The 17608-nt window shown below is 40.1% G+C and overlaps 1 protein-coding gene across 1 annotated transcript in view; it reads left to right on the top strand.

The window, feature by feature from the left end:
* Window positions 1-4973, top strand: part of LOC126108558 (large subunit GTPase 1 homolog) — a 200194-nt gene extending 195221 nt beyond the window's left edge. The window contains exon 11 of the mRNA XM_049913845.1: window positions 4742-4973. Coding sequence (XP_049769802.1) covers window positions 4742-4844 — 103 coding nt within the window. The 3' untranslated portion in view covers window positions 4845-4973. The remainder of the gene's footprint in view (window positions 1-4741) is intronic.
* The last annotated feature ends 12635 nt before the right edge of the window (window positions 4974-17608 follow it).

The following is a 17608-nucleotide window of genomic DNA, read 5'->3' as shown; positions in this document are numbered from 1 at the left end:
TAAGAACAGTGTCAGTTGCATTTTTAGATTTTTATTCGTTGGTAACCGGTTTTGGCCCTTTCCTGAGACCATCTTCAGGCTTTTCCCCACTACAATACCGTAATAACACATATTCAGTATAGGGGGATGAAAATATGGCTAAACAACATCAAGAACATAACCTACAATAAATAAAAAGCATGATGTTATACCCATTGTGGCTGCTGGTGGCAGCATACGGAGTGAGATCCGTAAAAGTAAGGATGTCACTGCCGAATGAGGGAGCTGTAAATGAGATTTCATACTGTAAGCTTCGATCGTTGCCTACACCATTACATCATTGATGCCCAATCGTGCATGAGCTACGCTACCTTGATTGGTTTTGTCTAATTTATAAAAAAAATAGATAAAGAAATAAATGCAAATTCACAAACATAAAATTTTTACATGTATAATCCTATTGTAATTAATGTAAGTAAAAGGAACAGAATGACAGGCATGCTGTAATCGCTATTGTGTGCAGGCTGCCCCATGAGGGCATTTGTATGTACTCGCTGCAGCAAATACAAATGCCCGCAGGGGGCAACCTGCACACAATAGTGATTACGGCATGCCTGTCATTCTGTTTCTTTTACTTATGTTAATTATAATAGGATGAGACGCACAAAAATTTTATGTATGTAATTTTGTATTTGATTCTGTATCTATTTTTCTTATAAGTTCAACTAATCCAATCAATGTAGCATAGCTCATGCACGATGGGGCATCAGTGATGTAATGGTGTGGGTGATGAATGGTGCTTACAGTATAAGCTGCCGTATTCAGCAGTGACATCCTTACTTTTCTGGATCTCGCTCCATCTGCTGTGATCCATTGACATTGTCTATCTAATGTTAATGAATGTTTATAGATTGCTACATACCATAAAGACGGCAATCTGTCTTTTCCTGCATTGTTGATATTCCAACCTGGAATTTCCATTGTTTAATGTATGTTTATAGTAGTTATTGCAGCTCGGAATGATACTGCTTGCCGATTGTATTTAGGATTTTGTGTGGGATTTCTTTTCTTATGAGAAATGCACTCCCCCTCCCCAACTGTATCATCTCAAATTACATTAATGTTAGAAAACAGAAATGGTTACTTGTGAGTGACGAAGTTTCAGATGTAGTGCACATCTGATAGGAAAGTGTAAAATTAAGAAGATTGTTTTTGTTCTTTGTAGCTGGCCAGTGTGGCCGAGCGGTTCTAGGCCCTGCAGTCTGGAACCGCGCGGCCGCTACGGTCGCAGGTTCGAATTCTGCCTCGGGCGTGGATGTGTGTGATGTCCTTAGGTTAGTTAGGTTTAAGTAGTTCTAAGTTCTAGGGGACTGATGACCTCAGAAATTGAGTCCCATAGTGCTCAGAGCCATTTTTTGTTGTTTGTAACTGAGTAAGGATTCCAGTGCACTGTATTTTTAATAAATCAAACATTTGTGAAAATCTGTACTCAGTAGCGAGTATTCTGTGTATTCTTTTATATTATAATTTGAAGGAGATGCTGCATTTGTACTGTCAATTACCGGTCTCCCTACAATGACTATTATGTGGGAAAATCCAATCTACTGTTGAGTTTAGACACCCATAGGAATGGGGATGAAGAGGGTGATATGAAAAAACAATCTAAGCTATTACTTTCGCTATTAGTGTTATCTGTATTATAATTGTGTTTGTGAGGCATGTTCCAATCCCTGTCTTTCCGTACAATTTTTACTCTCTACAGGTCCGTCTAGTACTGCAGGAGCTATCCCCTGGTGTCTTGTAACGTGTACTATCATCCACCCCTCTGATTCTGCTGAAAACCACCTCATTTCTTATCCTGTAAATCCAGGTAATTTTCAACATCCTCCTAGAGCACCACATCCGAAATGCTTCGACTGTCCTCTCTTCCCGTATTCCCGCTGTCTCTGATTTACTTTCGTATAATGCTGTGCTCCAGATGTACATCCTTAGCAATTTTTCCCTCAGATTAAGGCCGGTGTTGGACACTAGGAGATCTCTTCTGGTAAGAAATGTGTTCTCTGCCGGTGCTTGTCTCCTTGTTGTTCTCGATTGCTTTGCCCGTCACAAATTATTTTGCTTGCAAGGTAGCTGATTTCGTGCACTTTGTCCCCAATTTTCAAGTTAACTCCACTGGTAACCTCGTTTTTATAACAATGTATTTTACATATTGCAACATGGTTTCTCCTACCCCTTATTAATTTTACCTTTCTTTGGTTTATTCTCAGTGCCTAGTGTTCATTCATTAGATTTTTTGTTACATGCAACATATCGTGCTGTTCTTCTTCACATTCACTGAAGATAGCAGTGTCATCAGTGAATTTTTTTGGTGATATTCTTCACAATGAATTTTAAACCCACTCCTGAAATGTGTCTCGATTTCTGTTACTAACTTTACTGTCGATTATTCACAGTTCGTGGGATTTCTAACGGTTCTCTTTTAAATATTCTATATTGGTTTTATGCTTTTTGGTACTACGTAAGATAAGAGGTTAGCATTAATTATTTTCTTTACGTAGGTGAGACTGTTAGGAGCAGAGTATCTTATAGGAGACCAAAATAGATGTTTGTTGTCAATTTAAATGAGTGCCACGCTCCTACAAGATTATCATAACTGGTTTTCATCTGAATACAGTCGAGGTGAAAGTTCACAGGTCTACGACAAATGGTATCTCTGAATGTATTTGAACTCTCCCAAAATTAGCTCGTGGAACTTTTGAGATTTAAATTAAATAATTTTTTAAAATGATTTTATCACTTCTGCTCTTCTGGAAAGCTGTAAGAAAAGTTAATATTAAGTCCGCCGCTTAATGGTGGCCAATTGTTGCAAGTCAGCGATCACTGCTTTCGTCTTCTTGGTAGCTGAAAAATACTAATTATTCTCTCTTTTCAATTAAAACATTGCAATTAGTGGCTGGCATGTTCTTGAAATAATACAATGAACTCACTTTTACACATATATTTCGATCAATAACCTGATACACACCTTTTTTAATGCCTAGTCGAAAGAAGAAAAGGAACATCGGCTAGGGTTCAATGCTACACACAATATCTATCTAACAATAGTAACATGAGAATCAGAAACAACAGAAGAGCGAGTAATAACTTATCTTTTCCATCTTCTATAGTTATACAAAGATATAAATGTTTTATTTCACCCTATTCTCTACTGCGATATTGTTTGTCGTCTTTCCCTACCATAGTATCGATGTTATATTTTTTGTAAATAATTTTATATTTTTTTCACAATTGACTTTCAGTCTGGTCTGTTTGGTCGTATTCAATATTTTTATACACACTTCACACGCATTATTCTTAAACATCGAAAAAGGGACACCACAGCTTTTTGGCTGCTCGGTTGGAGCCCCAGGGTGGGATCACAGTAAGATGGATTGACGTGTAAAGCTTAACATGTAAACACTTAGAGCAGTTCTTGCCAAAGTTGGTAGAAATACAGTGTTCAATGTACAGTTTCTTTCAGTGATTGTCGGTGTAAGTTATACCTTGACTCAATCTGTATCCTTCTGGGTTGGATATAAGAAACATGATGAATAAACATACAAATTAATTAATTAATTAGTGAGGTAATTACTTATGTATGTGGAAAAGCAGTTGTTGTTGTTGTGGTCTTCAGTCCTGAGACTGGTTTGATGCAGCTCTCCATGCTACTCTATCCTGTGCAAGCTTCTTCATCTCCGAGTAACTACTGCAACCTACATCCTTCTGAATATGCTTAGTGTATTCATCTCTTGATCTCCCTCTATGATTTTCACCCTCCACACTGCCCTCCAATACTAAATTGATCTCCTGATGCCTCAGAACATGTCCTACCAACCAATCCCTTATTCTAGTCAAGTTGTGCCACAAATTTCTCTTCTCCCCAATCCTGTTCAATACCTGCTCATTAGTTATGTGATCTACCCATCTAATCTTCAGCATTCTTCTGTAGCACCACATTTCAAAAGCTTCTATTCTCTTCTCGTCCAAACTATTTATCGTCCATGTTTCACTTCCATACACGGCTACACCCCATACAAATACTTTCAGAAACGACATCCTGACACTTAAATCTATACCCGATGTTAACAAATTTTTCTTCTTCAGAAACGCTTTCCTTGCCATTGCCAGTCTACATTTTATATCCTCTCTACTTCGACCATCATCAGTTATTTTTGTCCCCAAATAGCAAAACTCCTTTACTACTTTAAGTGTCTCATTTCCTAATCTAATTCCCTCAGCATCACCCGACTTAATTCGACCACATTACATTATCCTTGTTTTGCTTTTATTGGTGTTCAAGTTATATCCTGCTTTCAAGACACTGTCCATTCCGTTCAACTGCTCTTCCAAGTCCTTTGCTGTCTCTGACAGAATTACAATGTCATGGGTGAACCTCAAAGTTTTTATTTCTTCTCCATGGATTTTAATACCTACTCCAAATTTTTCTTTTGTTTCCTTCACTGCTTGCTCAATATACAGATAGAATAACGTCGGGGGGAGGCTACAACCCTGTCTCACTCCCTTTCCAACCACTGCTCGAGTATTTACTCAAATTGTTCATTTGTTTGCCATAGGATTACTTCAGTTCCATCTGTACTTGTTAGTAATAAGTCTAGTTGTATACAGGTTAATGGGGATGCCCAAACGGGACATTGCTGAAGATAAATCGTGTCAGTTAATGAGGTTTGTGTGTTGTTGTGCAGTGTCGTTTGTGTGCTTCCAGTGAGGGCACCAGTGGTGCTCCCGCAAAGCCCTGGAAGAACCACAAGGAGAAGAGGAACAGGCGCGAGAAGCTGAGGCGGCTGTACGCACACCTGGACCAGTGAGGACTCTGCTGCCGCCGTCTGGTCGGGCTTCCTGCCCCACCTCAGTCTGAGGGCAACTTTCATTTCTAAACAGAATACACTATTTTTGATGTGAGATTTTTGGAAGAATAAATGCAATAACATTGTTCAGCAAGTGTGTTACTCAATTAAGGCATTCCTTAACATGACACAAAGGAATTCTTCAACCTTTGCGTGAGGCTGGGAGCTGAACTGGAATCTTCATTTTTTTTTATGGGCTGTGTTTTTGTTGGCTGAGCTATCTCACAAGGGAACCTCCCCATCACACCCCCCGCAGATTTAGTTATAAGTTGCACAGTGGATAGGCCTTGAAAAACTGAACACAGGTCAATCGTGAAAACAGGAAGAAGTTGTGTGGAACTATGAAAAAATAAGCAAAATATACAAACTGAGTAGTCCATGCACAAGATAGGCAACATCAAGGAAAGTGTAAGCTGAGGAGCGCCGTGGTCCCGTGGTTAGCGTTAGCAGCTGCGGAACGAGAGGTCTTTGGTTCAAGTCTTCCCTCGAGTGAAAAGTTTAATTTTTTATTTTCAGACAATTATTATCTGTTTGTCCGATGCGAGGTAACTGCGCCGTAGTATGGGGGAGCTACACCTAAACAAACATCGAAACACACGACGTCAGTCGACTACAGCACACAAAGTCTTATGTTTTCATCACTTTTTTGGGAGTGATTATCACATCCACAAGAAAACCTAAATCGGGCAAGGTAGAAGAATCTTTTTACCCATTCGCCAAATGTACAAGTTAGGTGGGTCGACAACATATTCCTGTCATGTGACGCACATGCCGTCACCAGTGTCGTATAGAATATATCGGATGTGTTTTCCTGTGGAGGAATCGGTTGACCTATGACCTTGCGATCAAATGTTTTTGGTTCCCATTGGAGAGGCACATCCTTCCGTCTACTAATCGGACGGTTTTGCGGTGCGGTTGCAAGAGACGGACACTAAACTTATTACAGTGAACAGAGACATCAATGAATGAACGGACAGATCATAACTTTGCGACAATTAAGAAAGTAATTTTTTCACTCGAGGGAAGACTTGAGCCAAGGACCACTCGTTCTGCAGCTGCTCACGCTAACCACGGGACCACAGCGCTCCTGAGCTCACATTATCCTTGATGTTGCCTATCTTACACACGGACTACTCAGTTTTTATATTTTGCTTATTTTTTTCGTAGTTCCAAACAACTTCTTCCTGTTTTCTCAATTGATCTGTGTTCAATTTTTCAAGGCCTATCCACTGTGCCACCTTATAACTAAATCTGCAGGGGGGTGCGATGGGGAGGTTCCCTTGTCAGTGTGAAACTGCCAGCTCCCGCCTTTGTTTCCCCACCCACAGAGGCCATCCTGTGTGGTCTGGGGAACAAGAACATCTGTGGTTAAACCAGCCTCCACCATATCATAAGCGGTATTTTCCAGAAACCGCATCATAATCTGCTGTTGTAAAGACCGACGGGTGATTTATTTAAATTGTGCTCTACGATCTTAACACAATACTGAGTGCCTTCACAGACACGCTATATCCGGGCTGGCCACGGTGTGTCGAACTTCACGTGTGCAGCGCATGCAGACCGTGGGTGGGCCGAGTTCCGGGCTGTCACTCGACTTTGCCCGGTCCTTCTCAGAAGTACTGACAACTGTGTAACATTTTATTTAACATTGCAGTGTGGCATTTTGCAGTCGGCACAATTCTCCGAGTTTGACAGAATCGTGGTGTCGGTGCTGTTTACCGTTCACTATTTGTTAATGGTATGGAGGACATTGGCATATCCAGTTCTCGTTTGTGCAAAAAGAGACAGTCTAGCAGTCTGCCTTCACGATCCTTTAAAATGAGTGGGGATGAGAATTCTCAATTCGCATAAGTACTTATTTGCTACGAAACAAGATTGCAGTAGCACCCAGAAAGAATTTAGACTTTCACATGACAATGAAAGATCAAAAAAATTACGATTGACAGTCTGGGTTCATTGTTCTGTGCTAAATTTGCAGGCATGGAGCACTTGAGGAAATTCATGATGCGAATAGTAAAATTTCTGAAGTCACACCCTTTATTCTATTTTCAGTTGCAACAGTTTTCAGTGGAAATCAACAAACGATATGGAGACTTCATATATATTAGTGAAAAGTACATCGGTTAAGTCGAGTGGCATGCCTGGAACAATTTTTCGATCTAAACCTCACTACAATTGAATTTGTAGAGGAAAAAGGAGTTTAGGAACGAATATTAGAACATCCGGAATGGATTGGAGAGTTCGCATTTTAAATGAATTTGACTGCCTACTACATACAGTAAAATGCTGCTGGGTAACTTCTTTCTGATTTGATGGAGATGCATTTAAAAAGGAAATCTGACAAAGACAATCCAGTTCCCTATGCTCATTGGTGTTAAAGAAAGCACAAGGTTTGAAGAACTCATTGTGGCCTTGCAAGAATTATGATGACAGTTTTGTGTAGGTTTTGAGCACACTGTCAACCTTCCACCTGTTTTTGAGCTGTTTTCGAGACTGTTTGCTGTTCCAGTAGAAAGCACGCCTGTGCATGTGTAGAGGTAACTGATTAACCTGCAAGGTAATTCCAGTTTTAATTACAAATATTTTTACATTAAAACTGTCCATGATGTCTGTGTAGCTTTCCTTGGGTAGATTTTCCAAATCTCCATAATGAGGTTGCAAAAGTACATAAGTAAGTACTAAATAAGTAAATTGGCATATTTGTGTGAAAGACCTTTTTTCACTTATGAAACTATGCAGGTCACAATTACATGGCAACCTGTGTGTGAAATTGTCTGCATCTGTTCGTATGCTGACAATTTGTACCAGATAAAAATTATAATGTCTCTTCAGCAAGGTTAAAAATAATTAATGAATACTGAAACCTTATTTTGCTTGTGATCTGTGTTGTTGAGAAATGTGAAGTATAAAATCAAGTCATATGCGGTATGGATATACTGCCATTTAAATGGGGTGCATTGACTCTTTTCTGCTCTTCCCCGTCATCACACTCAAATAGTGCAGCGTGGTGGTGGGGGTAATGTGAAGGCAGGCTGAATACTTCGGCACTTGGTCCCAGGAATGACCCGTGACCCGAAATATTGTCTGCCCCTGCACTATATGATCTATAGAACCCAGTTTGTTATGCTGGATGGCAAACGTCCCACAGAAACTAAAGTAACATTGTGTGCACTCCAAGGTTGTATAATAGTACCCGTAATACACTGAAGTGACAAAGATACTGGTATAGGCATGCATATTCAAATGCAGAGATGTTTGAACTGCCAGAATATGGTGCTGCGCTTGGCAATGCCTATATTAGGTAACAAATGTCTGGAGCAGTTGTTAGATTGGTTACTGCTGCTACAATGGCAGGTTATCAAGATTTAAATGATTCTGAACATTGTGTTATAGCTGGCGCACGAGCTGTGGGACACAGCATCTCCGAGGAAGCGATGAAGCGGGCATTTTCCAGTACAACCATTTCATGAATGTATCGTGAATATCATGAAACTGGTAAAACGTCAAATCTCTGACATTGGTGCGGCTGGAAATGGATCCACCAAGAATGGGACCGACGATGACTGAAGAGAATCGTTCAACGTGACAGAAGTGCAACCCTGCCACAAATTTCTGCAGATTTCAATGCTAGGCCATAAACAAGTGTCAGCGTGCAAACCATTCAACGAAACATCATCGATATGGGCTATCAGAGCCAAAGGTCCACTTGTGTACCCCTGATGACTGCATGACAGAAAGCTTTACAGCTCGCCTCGGCCTGTGGACACCGATATTGGACTGTTGATGACTGGAAACATATTGCCTGGTCGGACTAGTCTTGTTTCAAATTGTATTGAGCGGGTGGACGCGTATGGGTATGGAGACAACCTCTTGAATCCATGGACTCTGGATGTGAGCAGGGGATCATTAAAGCTGGTGAAGGCTTTGTAATGATGTGGGGCATGTGCAGTTGGAGTGATATCGGACCCCTGATACTTCTAGATATGACTCCGACAGGTGACACATATGTAAGCATCTTGTCTGATCATCTGCATCCGTTCATGTCCATTGTGCATTCAGACAGACTTGGCAATTTTAGCAGGACAATGAGGCACCCTACCCATCCAGAATTGCTACAGTGTGGCTCCAGGAACACACTTCTGAATTTAATCCAGGAACACAGTTATGAATTTAAACACTTCTGATGGCCACCAAACTCCACAGACATGAATATTATTGAGTGTATGTGGTATGCCTTGCAAAGTGCTATTCAGAAGAGAGCTCTACCCCCTCATACTCTTACGGATTTCTGGACAGCCCTGCAGGGTTCATGGTGTCAGTTCCTTCCAGCACTACATCAGACATTAGTCGAGTCCGTGCCACATCGTGTTGTGACACTTCTGCGTGCTCGCGGGGGCCCTACACGATGTTAGGTGTACCAGTTTCTTTGGCTCTTCAGTGTATTTTCAGTATACATACATGATTTTTCAGACAGTGTCAGAAGCATTGGTTGATAATGAGGAAATGCAGAAAGATTCGGACAAAACTCAGTGGTGTAATGAACTGCAGCATACTTTAAATTTGGGTAAATATAAGGTAATGCTTATAACAAAGAGAGACAGCCAAATTGTACCAGAGTCCAAGATAACTGGTCAAATTCGAGTTCACGTTAAATTGTATATATATTTAGAAGTACTAGTAAGAAATATTATGAAATGGGATGATCACACAAAACCAATGTTAGGCAAGGCTTTCCATTTGTTGGAAGCATTCTGCTGCAGTAATCAGACACAGTAAAAAAATTCTAGAGTTTTGTTCCAATGTTGGAAGTTCTTACCAAGTAAACACAACAGTAAACATCAAACGAATTCAGTGATGTGCAGCTAGGATGTGCAGTTTGGTGTAGCTCATACAGATGTGTAGCAAATGTCTGGGGGAATGCAAATCATTGGACGAGATAATCCATAGTTCTTGCATAACACTGTGGCATAAATTTAGAGAATCTGCCATCAATGAATATCTCACACGAATCATAAGAAAAAAATGGAAGAGATTTTGGTGCATACAGTGACAGACAGTGTCCCCTCACTCAATACATGAATGGAATAGGAGAGAATATTCATAATATTGGTACAATGTATGCTGTGCTATACCCTGTGCAATGTTTCTTGCAAATGATCCAAAACACTATGACCAGCTGCTTGACATTGTTATTCCACCAATGGAAAGAGACAAGTCCTTGGTAGATTTATAGATGTGTGGGAACTAGAGATTTTTTACTTTTTCCAGGTTTATGATATGGTAGCAAGAATAAAGCAGATGTCTCTTATTTGATGTATGTATCTTATGTTATAGATGACTCTCTGTTCCTAGAGAATGCTTTTCTGTAATTTTTTAGAGATAATCCTAGGGTTCCTCAATGGCTCATAAGTAACTATTCTCTTTTTAATAAACTTTTATGCATCATCAGATTTCTTTAATAATATAATTAGGCAAGTAACATTACTAGTTTTTCCTATAAATATGAGGGTCACTCCAAAAGAAATGCACACTATTTTTGTAAAAATACAGTTTTCATTCTGCATGTGTGTTACAGTGTGTAGATACATCCTTCCCGCTTGTTTTCAAACTTAGTTCAACCTGTTCCCGTGAGTGGCGCCGCCACAGCATGTCTTCAAGATGGCTGCTACACTTGACGTTCGTCAGAAGCAACATGCTGTCATAGAATTCCTGTGCTGTGAAAACGAGACAGTTGGAAACATCCACAAGAGGTTGGAAAAGGTTTATGGAGATGCTGCTGTCGATCGCATTACAGTTAGTGGGCAAGCAGGTTACATGATGAAAGTGGGCACGGCAATATCGAGGATTGTTCTTGCGGCGGCAGGCCTCGTACTGCACACGCTCCAGACAGTGTGCAGAGAGCTAACGAATTGGTGACTGCTGACAGACGCATCACAGTGAACAAATTGTCATGCTATGTTTGCGATAGGGAAAGGAAATGTTTGCAGAATACTGAAAGTATTGGCATTAAAAAGGTTTGTACTACGTGGGTTCCCAGGATGTTGACAGTGGCTCACAAAGAAACAAGAAAAACGGTATGCAGTGAACTTTTGGAACAGTACGAGAATGGTGGAGATGAATTTCTTGGAAGAACTGTGACAGTTGATGAAACATGGCTCCGTCATTTTTCACCAGAGACGAAGAGGCAATCAATGGAGTGGCATCGTGCAAATTTACCCAAGAAAAAAAAAATTCAAAACCACACCCTCTGCTGGAAAAGTTACGGCTACGGTGTTTTTCGATTCCGAAGGACTCTTGCTTGTGGACATCGTGCCGAGGGGAACCACCATAAATTCTGATGCATGTGTGACACTGAAGAAACTTCGAGCTCGACTGAGTCGTGTTCGACCACATCGGCAAAAGCAGGATCTTTTGCTGTTGCACGACAATGCACGTCCACATGTCAGTCAAAAAACTGTGGAAGCGATCAAAAACTAGGATGGACAACACTGAAACACCCGCCTTACAGTCCTGACCTGGCCCCATGTGACTATCATCTCTTTGGGAAACTGAAGTACTTTCTTTGTGGAACAAGGTTTGAAGATGATGACTCCCTCGTGCACACTGCCAAACAGTGGCTCCAACAGGTGGGACCAGAATTTTACCGTGCAGGTATACAGGTGCTGGTTCCGAGATGGCGTAAGGCTGTTGAGAGGGATGGAAAGTATGTGGAGAAATGAAAATATTGTTCCTAAAGGATGTATCTACACACTGTAAAACTTTAAACATGTAGAATAAAAGATGGATTAAAAAAAAAAAGTGTGCATTTCTTTTGGAGTGACCCTCGTATATGGAATTACACAGAAGTAGCGTCTCGGATCGTCATTTCTGGTTGTCAGGCCATGTGGTGGGCAACAGTTATGCTGGTATTCCACCACTAATCAGGGTCTCTCCATACATCTTGGCCAGTCATACATCTCAGTTCAAAATGGGATTCTGCGGTGCCATTTCTCTTCCTAGCAGGACCCCTTTGATTGTCATCAGGAGCTCCCTTACAGCACACCAGTACATCGATGATAGTATACGCCCTGTTTTGTTGCCCTTACTGGCAATCCACCCTGAAAATACATCAGCAAGATAATGCCTGCCTAAAAATGGCAAGGCTTTCTACTGCTCATCTTTGTACTTGCCATACGCTACCTTTCCCAGCAAGGTTGCCGAATCTCTCCCCAGTTTGGAGCATTATGGTCAGGCCTTCCAAACATCTTAGGTTTTTGACTGTGTAACATGTCAGTTGGGCAGAATTTGACATGGTATGGCTGAAGACAACATCCACTACCCCTATCAATCAATGTCAGCTGAATACCTGCTTGCATAAAGGCCAGAGGTGGACCAATGCATTATTGACTCAATTTGTGAAGCTAATTCTCTTCAATGAATCATCCAATTTTTTTGAAATAGTAATCTTTTGTTTGTGTGTACATGTACATCACATCTACCAATTTCCGTCCCATTCAGATGATTCCTTCGTGGTGCATTACTTTTTGTGCCTTAGAGTGTATTTATGGTGTTAAGAATAGTGAAGCAACTTTTCAATGCATGCTGATGGCAAAACAAGAGTCGTCGTCGTCGTCGTCGTCGTCGTCGTCGTCATCATCATCATCATCATCATCATCATCATCATCATCATCATCAGCCAATTCAATCATTAAATGATGTGGCCTCTTCGAGTTGTGGATTCAGGTAGGCTTTCAGCAGTCTTCTCCAAGTGGGACGGTCGTGGGCAGTTCTCTGCCAGGTGTTACCAGCGACCTTCTCGGTGTTTTTGTCCCATCTGTCTGGTGGTCTTCCTCTAGGCCTCCGGTGCTCTGTCGGACTACACTCCAGTACTAGCTTCGTCCATCTGTCGTCTTTTCTTGTTGTGACGTGGCCAGCTCACTGCCATTTCGAGGAACCTACTGTCTCTAAGATGTCGTTAACCTTCGTCACAGATCGGATGTCATCTGCCCTTTTCCTATCCTTTCTTCTATAGCCCAGCATTGATCTCTCCATGGCTGTCTGTGCTGTCCTAAGTTTCCCTTTTGTGAATGAGTTGAGTGTCCACGTCTCGCAGCCGTACGTCATCACAGGAAGAATGCATCGATCGAATACTGCTTTCTTCAAATTTACTGGCATTTTTGATCTGAATACTGTTGAATTCTTCCCAAATGCTTGCCAGCCAAGCTTGACGTGTCGATAGATTTCTGGCTTTGTGTCTCCCTTCACATTTATAATCTGGCCAATACGTACGTATATGATACATTGTTTTTGTGTGGCGTCATTTTTATTTTCAGAATTGGATATTGGATGACTTGCAGCCATAAGTTCAACGCTTTGAGAAACAAATCTTAACTATTAGCACAGAATAGAGAGTATACAGAATGGAAGCTTGGCTGCAATCTGTGCGCCAAACTTAGTGCGTGTGCACGAAGTGTGCTATATTGAAGCCAAGACAAAAGAAAATAGATACGTTCTTTCTACTTTTTAATTTTTGGTGCTGGGCTAACCTACAAGCCAACAGTTGTTCGATGTAGTGTAAACATTAGAAATATATAATGATCAGTAGTAAGATAAAAAGACCACACAGAAGTAACGAGCGGTTCCCACAAAGTGGCTGATAGTAGTACATGAGAAAAATGATTTTTTTCTGGTTTTCTTGCTGTAAACAGTAAAAGCTTATTGAACTGTAAAAAATAATGTAACGAAGCAAAGTTACATCAACTCCTAGAATTGGTTTTCAGCAGAGGTTCTCCATTTCCTTTAAAATATTAAAAAATCACTTGTTTCTCATTTGTACTTATTCTTCTCTATTGTATAAAAATACCTCTGAGTTGATTATGAGGAAACTAATCGATGCACGAAATTGATTTCTTTCATATCCTAAACTTTCATACCACAAAATTTGAAGGTTTGTAGTAAAAATGTGATTGCTATCTACTTCATGTTTGGCACACTTTTGGTGATATGTTGCTGTGTACTAATAGTACCAAACATATCGAAATTGTTTTTACAGTGGGAAGGAGTCATGTCTTATTACAGTATGGAAGAAATAGAAGTTGAAGTATTTTATTTAGTGTGCTGCTTGAGCACACCACATGTGCGTAGCCTGCAGTTCAATCGTGAACAGTTTGTGCAAGTAGATGCACGTTTCTCAGATTGATGATTGCAGTTTATTGTTATACTTACTGCTGGAGGAAGAAGAAGAAGAAGAAGAAGAAGAAGAAGAAATTCTACACCAACACAAATGTAATGGAAAAGCTGAAATACATAGGACAAAGCTTGAGAAAAGTTTCTTTACACACTTACCAGTCATCATTTATTAAATGTATATGACTGATATTACGTAACATGTTAGAGTGGAGTTATAGGTATGGGCTTAATTCAAAACACATGTATAAATTTTAATATAACCCACTCATTTAAAGTAATACCTGAGTGTTACTTACAGGTCAAAAACCCAAATGAAAATTCCAGCACTGATACAAACACTGAAACTTCTGCAATGCGTCCCATAACAGCATTTTCTGTTGGAAATGAGTTTATCAGTTCACAGTCTCAAAAAAGAGAAATTAATAAACAACATAAAATTGCTGCTAGGAAAAAACTTATATTTACAAAATGAAGTACCTTTATCACCATCTACATGTAAAAGCATTGGCAGTTCACAGCATGTAGATGTGATCAGTAATGAATTTCAAAGTGATTCAGTTTTTAACTAAAAACTTATCACAACATGTTTCATTAGCTTTTTCTTTCATAAAAGTTGTCATTTAGGCAGTTGGATTGCTTCCATTTTGTAAGACTGTCCATTTTGATCTGTAGTAATAAGAAGTTCTTATTTCCAGAATGAATTTGCACTCTACAGCAGTGTGTGCGCTGATATGAAACTTCCTGAGAGATTAAACTGTGAGCTGGCCCGAGATTCAAACACAGGACCTTTGCCTTTTGCGGGCAGGTGCTCTTCCACTGAGCTACCCAGGTACAACTCACAACCCATCCTTACAGCTTTACTTCCACCAGTACCTTGTCTTCTAATTTCCAAACTTCACAGAAGTTCTCCTGTGAAACTTGCATGACTAGTGCTCCTGGTAGGAAGGATATTGTGGAGACATGGCTTAGCCACAGCTTGGGTGGTGTTTCCAGTATGAATTTTCACTTTGCAGTGGAATGTATACTGATATGAATGGGACAGGTCATGAGTTGTGCTTGGGTAGCTCAGTGGGTACAGCACATGCCTATGAAAGGCAAAGGTCCCGAGTTTGAGTGTCGATCCAGCACACAATTTTAATCCGCCATGAAATTTCAGCTATTGTTTTGATTTTACTCGGTTTGACTTCATACAAATCACAAGCCACCCTCTGATTTCCTTTCTGTATACTATCTATTCTGTCTTATCAGTCTGTCACAGTAACAGTGCTCTCTGCAATGGTGCCAGATCAAACTGTTCTTTCTTTATAAACCTCATACTAACTTACCTGTGACATTAACTTACATTTTGTATGTTTCATAAGTGTTGTGGATAAAAACTGCAAAATTTAGTTCACTGTGACTTATACATATACTGCTATACATATTCCTTCTATTAAAATATTATAATATCATTTTCTCTCCACTTAGCAACAGATATATCCATTTTCCTTCATCCAAGTTACTGATCTTGGTCAGTTATATTGGTTGACTGCTAAGCAACCCATATATTAAAGTAATTAAACACGTTACATACATATTCTAACCAACAAAGTTGGGTGAAGTACTGTCAAATTTTAGGTGTATTCTTTAGCAATGCCTCACATGTTATTCACTTTATAGCTTTTAGGGTGATATCAAATATGTACCGATTCGTCATTAGGATAAGCAACTGGAATGTAAGGTATATTTGTGAAAGCATCCATATTTTAGGGGGAGAGATATGGGAAGTCACTTCTTGTTTAGTCTAATTGTAGTCCTTTTGTTCCTAACAAGGGAACCTCCCCATCGCACCCCCCTCAGATTTAGTTATAAGTTGGCACAGTGGATAGGCCTTGAAAAACTGAACACAGATCAATCGAGAAAACAGGAAGAAGTTATGTGGAACTATGAAAAAATGAGCAAAATATACAAACTGAGTAGTCCATGCGCAAGATATGCAACATCAAGGATAGTGTGAGCTCAGGAGTGGCGTGGTCTTGTGGTTAGCGTGAGCAGCTGCAGAACGAGTGGTCCTTGGTTCAAGTCTTCCCTCGAGTGAAAAGTTTACTTTCTTTATTTTCGCAAAGTTACGATCTGTCCGTTCATTCATTGACATCTCTGTTCACTGTAATAAGTTAGGTGTCTGTGCGACTGTGAAACTGTTGCATTCATTTGTTACCGTTTATGTGACAAACTCTTATGTTTTCATCACTTTTTTGGTAGTGATTATCACATCCACAAGAAAACCTAAATCGGGCAAGGTAGAAGAATCTTTTTACACATTCGCCAAGTGTAAAAGTTAGGTGGGTCGACAACATATTCCTGTCATGTGATGCACATACTGTCACCAGTGTCGTATAGAGCATATCAGACATGTTTCCCTATGGAGGGATTGGTTGACCTATGACCTTGCGATCAAATGTTTTCGGTTTCATTGGAGAGGCACATCCTTTCGTCTACTAATCGCACGGTTTTGCGGTGCGGTTGCAATACGCAGACACTAAACTTATTACAGTAAACAGAGAAGTCGATGAACGAATGGACAGATCATAACTTTGCGAAAATAAAGAAAGTAAACTTTTCACTCAAGGCAAGACTTGAACCAAGGACCTCTCGTTCCGCAGCTGCTCATGCTAACCACGGGACTACAGCGCTCCTGGGCTCACACCATCCTCGATGTTGCCTATCTTGCGCATGGACTACTCAGTCTGTATATTTTGCTTATTTTTTTCATAGTTCCACACAATTTCTTCCTGTTTTCTCGATTGATCTGTGTTCAGTTTTTCAAGGCCTATCCACTGTGCCAACTTATAACTAAATCTGAGGGGGGTGCGATGGGGAGTTTCCCTTGTAAGAAACTTTAATGTTGGTCCCATGATTTTTAACTAATTCAATTCTTTATATGATACAAGTATGTACACGACTGGAAGGCTTCAATTCCAGCACAACGGCTAAGTTCTATATTTCAGTATTGACACATGTAGAACCAAGCAAATTTCCCATTTAAATTCATTGTTGGCTACAACATTCGTCGAATGCTTTATACGTAACAATGTGAAGTGTGTGCTGCACCTTGAGGTTTGGAGTGCCTTTTGCCAGCAGCTCCCAATGTAATAGTATTGTGAAGGAGACACTACTATTTTCAAATGCGTCCTAGATTTCAAGTGTGCAGTCAGCTTTCTCCCACAGTTCTCCTTACAAAATTACCCAAATAATACTGGCATTAGATATTCTTTCTTTTTCAGTACAACAATGGGCTGTCACTGACCCTAAATGTCCACACAACAAGGATGCCCTTGGTCCTAAATAGTTGTGTGTGCATCTATATTGGTTTTCTACATTTTTGCTCACACCTCGTTCAAAGATTGGAAGTAATTCAATGGTTAACCTTCCAATCTATCTTTAAGCTCTGCTATAGCACTCTTAAATTTGTATTTTGTTATATAAGCCACCTTAACATTATGTAATTGGCTTAAACTGTAGCAAACCAGAATTGTAATGATTTGCCTAAATAAATAAACAATACACTTAACATGGCC

The sequence above is a fragment of the Schistocerca cancellata genome, chromosome 11 (genome assembly GCF_023864275.1).
Source record: "Schistocerca cancellata isolate TAMUIC-IGC-003103 chromosome 11, iqSchCanc2.1, whole genome shotgun sequence".
In the NCBI taxonomy this organism is placed as follows: domain Eukaryota; kingdom Metazoa; phylum Arthropoda; class Insecta; order Orthoptera; family Acrididae; genus Schistocerca; species Schistocerca cancellata.
The sequence above is the reverse complement of the archived record's forward strand: the minus strand, read 5'-3'. Positions and strand labels throughout refer to the sequence as shown.